The 6,999-nt window shown below is 35.7% G+C and overlaps 1 protein-coding gene across 1 annotated transcript; it reads left to right on the forward strand.

Moving 5' to 3' along the window:
- Positions 1–325: 325 nt before the first annotated feature.
- On the forward strand, positions 326–5,568 carry LOC113273357 (3-hydroxyisobutyryl-CoA hydrolase-like protein 5). Its single transcript, XM_026523093.1, has 17 exons — positions 326–331; positions 432–444; positions 493–497; positions 576–662; positions 767–835; positions 966–1,029; positions 1,131–1,200; positions 1,305–1,392; positions 1,600–1,684; positions 1,776–1,861; positions 2,259–2,380; positions 2,527–2,587; positions 3,587–3,685; positions 4,003–4,104; positions 4,233–4,274; positions 4,361–4,467; positions 4,913–5,568. The coding sequence occupies exons 1-17, from the start codon at positions 326–328 to the stop codon at positions 4,977–4,979; spliced, it is 1,173 nt and encodes a 390-aa protein (XP_026378878.1). The 3' UTR covers positions 4,980–5,568.
- Positions 5,569–6,999: the final 1,431 nt, after the last annotated feature.

The raw sequence follows: 6,999 nt of genomic DNA on the forward strand, positions 1-6,999 counted from the left end.
ATCTCCGTCTGATAAATCTATGCAACAAAGATCAAAAATTTTCAGAAATTGAAACCTTAAATTCTAAATTGCAGAATCTGAAAAATTAGTGGATATCTTCTCCGAGGTTTTTTTTTTTGTTTTGATGGAATCTTCTCCGAGGTTAGCTGTAGCCTGTACGTATGTTCACTTAATACTCGACTTCTTTTCAAAACTTAACTTTTAATACCAACCAACCTAATTATCCCCGATAAGTCTCAATCACCTCTACTCTCAAGTCTCAAGACTCTGAACTAAAAAATAGTATTAGTTTTAAAGAAGAGATCCCACTTGTTCGACACTGCTAATGGGAGTACCAGTTTAGTGCTGGGGCTACAAAAAACCACATAAAACAAACTGGAAAATGTTTTCCTTGTCTTGATCAATTCCCTTTATCATTGGTTTGGTATCAGAAATATAGTTGTGGTTTTGTTTACTGAAAAGAAACAGATTGTTGTTGTTCCAATGGCACAGGAGAGGTACTGCTTTCTCTCTGTAATTCATCACTAACCAACCCCTTAAAATGTCCTTATTTTTACTTCATTTGCCGTCTTTAGGTTGTTCTTAGAGAAGATGCGAACACGCATGTGAGATTGATCACTTTGAATAGACCTCGTCAATTGAATGTCATCTCACCCAAAGTGGTATGTTAATTAATTAGCTTTATCAAATTCACAATCCTCTCTAATAATCCCCTACACATTCATTATTTTGTATTTGATTGATTCGTTGATTTGTTCACCTCTAGGTTTCCCTGCTAGCTGAATCTCTAGAGCAATGGGAGAAAGATGATAACGTTGAGCTTGTTTTATTCAAGGTTGGTTTTGGATTCAGGTTTACATTTCTTCTTATAACCGATTTTGGTCTTGATCTTCTTCTTTGGGAAAACGTGCTTTAAATAAAATTATGTGTATCTTTTCTTTGTTGCCATCATCAATCTTTTTCAGGGAAATGGACGTGCTTATTCTGCTGGTGGGGATTTAAAAGTGTTTTATGATGGAAGGGATTCGTGTAAGAAATCAGAATTTGTTGCTTCCATCTGAACTAGTTTTTCTGTGTTCGTTATGAGAGCAAACTTTGAGAACATTTAAAACAACACGGGGTTATTGCAGATGATGCATGCCTTGAGGTTGTGTACAGGATGTATTGGCTGTGTTATCACAATCACACCTACAAAAAAAACCCAGGTACTCTTTTGATTTCGATTTTCAAGTGCAATACATTCACGCAATTAGCTAGAGTTGGTTTGGTTTTGTAAGTTCACTAATTGAGCAACTTACGCTCCTCCAGGTGGCTCTTGTTCATGGATTCTCAATGGGTGGAGGTGCATCACTGATGGTCCCAATGAAGTTCTCAGTAGTCACAGAAAAAACGGTGTGTATGTCATGCTTCTTCAAATATCACAATCATGAGTCAAATTGCCTTCTTCTTAATCAAATTTTCCAACTTTCTTGATTTTATTTTCATTTGTATATCTTGTATGGGTGCCTCATGTTTTCCTCTGCCACCAATATATTTGTGGAGTTTCTTTTGAAGTTGCTATTTATGACATAATACCATTTCCTTATTATTGCTCTGCAGATTTTTTCAATGCCAGAAGCAAGTATAGGATTTCACACTGATTGCAGTTTCTCCTACATTCTTTCTCGTCTCCCTGGGTCTTTGGGTGAGAATTTGATTGTTGAAACTTGAATGATGGATCAGTTTTATTATTGAATTTATAGTGCCTGTCTGATGTTTAGGAGTGAAATCTGCAGGTGAATACTTGGCCTTAACAGGCGCTCGACTTAACGGGATAGAGTTAGTTTCAGTGGGTCTTGCCACTCATTATGTCCTTTCCGAGGTGAGGGTTAAACATTGTTTTTCCTTCTTCTAGTTATCCGTCTCTCTAACTTTGATTCCCTGATTTCTGAATTTTCTGCCTGAGCAAGCTCTTATATACATGCAGGCTTGTGAGTAAACACTTCTACGGAGCAGTTATATAAGTTATATAACTGCATTTCCATAAAACTTGTTAGTCTTTCGTGTATGTCATTCTGTAGTTGTGCTACTTGTGTATGAGAAAAACAGTGTATTTAAACATATAACAAATTGTAGCACCTACCAAGGTGAATGCATGTTTGAGACTATATTCTGAATCTTAACCCCCTCTTTCGAGTTGTTGTATTTTCATTGTCAAATACTTAGTTTATGGCTGCTTTAAGGTTGTTAGGGGTTGACATCAGTTGCATTTATTGCAGAAATTGCCTGAGCTTGAGAAGCGCCTGATAGATTTAAATTTAGGAGAAGAACACGCAGTCAAATCAGTGATTGAAGAATTCTCCTTAGATGTTAAACCTGATGCAGGCAGCATCTTAAACAAGTACAGAAATGAGTCGACGGAACTTGTGTTTGTTTATATTTTTTTGCGTTTCCTTTCTTTTTTTCCCCCTTGAGCACAAATATTGTTGTTGTCATTGAATATCAAGATTTTTGGGATAGCACCATAATGCTGTAAAATATTTGCAGGCAGGCAACGATTGACAAGTGTTTCTCAAAGGGGTCACTAGAGGAGATATTTGAATCATTCGTAAGTTCAGTAAACTCCATCTCATCATGGCTTACCTTAATCTTGACTCTCAACCTCTCCACCTTCTGTCTAATGTGGTAACTATACGGGTGTGATTGTTGGTGTCCGATACCAGATGTTGGGACACTGCTGAGGATAAATAGGTTGAGAAAGGAGAGGAAAAAACAGTCATGGCCTGAGTAGACATAGCTGGGCGTTAGAAATAATTGGTGAAAGACACTCTTCAAATGTTAGAATGATCTAATTCTGTTCCATGTTCTCTGGGCTTTTTGTGAAACCCTAGAGGATAATGGATAAGCAGCACCCACTGCAGTGTCCACCTGTTGGACACGAGTACCGATGAGACTAGTTGTTTATACAGTACACTAGTTACATAGTTTCTGTGCATTAATGCAACCGTAATTTACTGATTTTCATCAAATGATGCATATGCACTACAATGAGCTGCTAACAAATGTTAGTATAGCCCTGTTGACAAGTTTCCTTCGAAGAAAAAATTTGATATGAATAATTTTGTTTCTTTTTTTGATTGCACATCATTAACTAGTTCAGTCTAATAGATGCATAAAACTGCATCGAGATCATCAGAAGTGAGTCTGAAAATGAATTTTGGTTTATTGTGATTTATGGTATTTTCATCAGACTTGTATAGAAACTTGAAATAACCCAATGCAGGAAAAATTGTTTTGCAGAATAACCTACAAATATCAGTTCTCAAGATTCACACGTTTATCTCATTTACATGATCTATTTTGGACCCTAAGTATAGACATATATCTTAAGGGATACCAATTCTTTGCACACACACTGTACATGTACTAACACTTTCATTAGCTAAGTGGTGGATGTAGTGAACACAGAAGTAAGTGTATTTGGGGCATAATTCTCTTGGCCAATGAGAAGGGGAAGAACTTGTGCCATAATTTAATTGATGGGCAACAGGGTTCCCCTCAATCATGTGGTGTTCTTAAACTTTTTTTTTTTTTTTTTTTTTTTAAGGAATCTGAGGCAAAGAATGAAGAAAATGAATGGATTCCTGCAGTGCTTAAGGGCTTGAAGAGATCGGCCCCAACAGGATTAAAAATAACATTAAGATCGGTATACTCGCAGCTTATACTTCAAAACTTCATTTTGTCTCACAATTTGTGGCTGATTATGCATGACAAAAACTGGAACAGTGTCGCCTAGAGTTAGTTACAGTGGATGACCTTATTCATCACGGAGAATTTCCATATATTATCCAGATTTTGGTCTACAGTTCATTTTTAATCATTAAATTTCCTTGTCTCACCACAATTAATTTGTTAATTCTCTTTTTCCCTTCACTTATGTCCCTGTCTATCATTGTCAAATTTCTATTTTTATTATAAGTTCTTTTGTAGATCATCCCTTCGAAACAATATTATTCCTTTCAGGTTCGAGAAGGAAGGGAGCAAACTCTACCCGAGTGTCTGAAGAAGGAATTCAGGCTCACAATTAACATACTAAGAAAATTAATATCTGGCGACCTCTATGAGGTAGAATATAAGCTAGTATATTATTTTCCACTTTAAGTGTATGCATTAATACTTGAGTTTTTGGCATAAAGTGTTCCTTTTTGCCTGAGTTACTCAACACATTGTTCCTGTTTTTGGTCTTGAAAAAGGGTATTAGAGCCTTGACAATTGACAAAGACAATTCCCCGATGGTACCCCTTTCTCTCTCTCTTCATCACGTATGTTTTTACTTTTCACTCCCCCCTGTATTTTTTACTTCGCAAGTTTTTTATGGCAGTGGAACCCAGCTTCTTTGGAGGAGGTAACCAGTGAGAAGTTAGACCTGGTTTTCCAGCCTTTCAAGGAAGACTTGGAGCTTTTCATTCCCACCGCAGCAGAAAGCAGGTCAGTCCATTTCTTGTTTTCAGTCTCTCAGCTCCGCATCTCGTTTGTCCCTTGATAGGATTTCTTGTTCTGAAAAAAAGACATACAAAAGAACCCCAAAGAGACGCCTTCAGTCCTGTCATTTCCTGATACATAATGTATCAGAACTAAGAATTTGCTGTCTACTATATATCCCTTTACACAGTTAATTTCTTACATTAGAAATGTTTTAGGACTAGAAACATGTTTCAGATATTTAATAGATTCTAGAGAATAACCTAGATTTTCAGATTCTTTCATAGCTCTGAAGAACTTTGAACCGTAAACCCGATTACCCAGGCGAGTCTGAAGTTTATAATGACTTCTATTCCCTGGCATTCTGAGATGCTTTCTTTTTGGTCTAGTTAAATTCCATATTGTTTTCTTTTGGTTTTGTAATGAAGCTTATGTTGGTAATGATTTACAGAAGGGATGGCAAGTATGAGAATTCAGTCTATGCTAGCTCAAACACAACACTGGCTCCAAATCCTTAGTCAGTAGTGAGGTTTTCTTTGGCCATGAACTTTCCATGTTTTGGTTAAAACGTGTAAAATTACCTACTAAATATTATGAAAAAGAGAGAAATAAAGTAAAATGGTATGTCTGAATTGCTCATCTTGACTCGCCTTTGTTTCAGTTGTTTGTTATCCTCCCACGTCTTTCCTGTGGCTGAATATCTACTTGTAAGCTTTATACATGGCTTCCGTACTCTGTATGTATTTAGTTCTTTTGTTGTTTCCTAGTCAGTTGGTATCATGAAGTAGATTCATAGAAAATACGTCAGCTTTGAGTTTCAATCGTTTTTTATTCTGTTTTTATTTGTTTAAGACTCAACTAACGAGCTTTGAGTTTCAATCGTTTTTTATTCTGTTTTCATTTGTTTAAGACTCAACTGACGAGCTTTGAGTTTCAATCGTTTTTTGTTCTGTTTTCATTTGTTCAAGACTCAACTGAAGATGTGTATAAACATCTCCGGCTCTTTGTTATAGAAAAAGGAACAAGTTATAACAGCTGTGAATTTTCGCTCTCCCATGTAAACAACATGATTGCAGAAGAAAATGATCATCTTGCCATAGAAAAACAGGAAAACGAATTTGGAAGTAATGGGAATTAAGTGTTTGGCCCTCTCCTCACTCTTTCTTAGAACGAATTTTGGGGACCGTGGTTATTTTTTGGAACCATTGTTTTATTTTGGGTAAGATATTTTGAAGTAAATCTAAGCCACCTCTTATTTATTTATATTAATACCAAAAATACCCTTCTTGATTAATTTTGTGCGATGATTAGTTAGTGTAACGATTAAGTTAAGTTAACTGGTTGAAGAAGAAGGCGGAGAAAAAACATTATTTTGAGTTTCATGAATATAAATTGAGTGATTCAAGTGATGATCATAGCTCCTCCGAATTTTCCTCTCCTTTCTCTCCTAGAATATTCGTTAATCTTCACAACGATCCAGATATGAGTTATTTATTAGATGGTGATTGCATTCTACCCCAAACTCATGATGGTTTTTATGAGCCACAATCAGAGGAAGAGTATTTGGATACTCAGGTATGCTTCAAACTTAGTTAATGTTGTTTGAATTGGTCAAAATTTTTCTAAAAATGTAAAAATTTAAGTAGATATCGGCTAGGTCAAATGAATTAAGCTACATTATCTGAAAAGCGGGTAGCCGAACATATTTGGAAGTCTAATTTCTCCGAAGACGCAGGTAGCCGAACTAAACTTTAATGGAGGTTTTCTTAGTTCGACAAATAGATTCCAGAACATGTAGCTGAACTTTTAAAATAGAGTTTACGGTGTCATGTTCGGTTCAGTCGAGTCACAAAGTTTGTAGCCGAACTTTAAGATTGAAATTTGGTAAAAACCCAAGTGTGATCAAAGTTCGGTTTGTTCGCAAAGTTACCTATACTGCCGAACTTCACGTTTAAAGATAGTTAAAATCCAAAGTGTTAACTTCAGCTAGCAATTTCTTGCCGAACAATAGCCATTAAATGTTCAGTGGCTTCGCAATTTTTCTTTTGCAGCCCAACTCTGTGTTCCATTTGGTCGACAAATTTATGTAATAGACGAACCTATTTGTATTATTTGTTTGTGACTGCAATTGATGTTGTGTTACTTCTCGTAGATTTGATGTGAACCCATACCAGTGGATGATCAACCTTCTCCCGTTGATATGTTGTACGAAGATACATCCCATTAATACTCGAATGACTTGGTAGGTTGAAAACAATTTATGTGTAGTTGAATATTTTTTGAGTATATATGTTTATATTTTTGTGAATTTATTTATAATTGAACTTTTTATTTTCTTCGAAATGTAGACATTCGTAGGTCCTATGGAGGCAAAGAATTGGGCTAGAGAACATGCAAAGAAAGACATGTGCGTATTAGTTTCAAATGGAAAATAAAGCAATACTCGCTTTGAAATAGTTTGTGAGAAAAGTGGTAATTCCGATGTTAATCATAAGAAGAATGGTCATGTGTATAAATTAACAAGAGCAAAATATTTAA

Source organism: Papaver somniferum, chromosome 4, assembly GCF_003573695.1.
Source record: "Papaver somniferum cultivar HN1 chromosome 4, ASM357369v1, whole genome shotgun sequence".
NCBI lineage: Eukaryota > Viridiplantae > Streptophyta > Magnoliopsida > Ranunculales > Papaveraceae > Papaver > Papaver somniferum.

Excerpts from the sequence above, each read along its gene's own strand:
- LOC113273357 (XM_026523093.1), top strand. Across the intron at positions 1,201-1,304 it reads AATCACACCTACAAAAAAAA|CCAGGTGGCTCTTGTTCATG; the intron begins CCCAGGTACTCT and ends ACTTACGCTCCT. Across the intron at positions 4,275-4,360 it reads ACAAAGACAATTCCCCGATG|TGGAACCCAGCTTCTTTGGA; the intron begins GTACCCCTTTCT and ends TTTTTATGGCAG.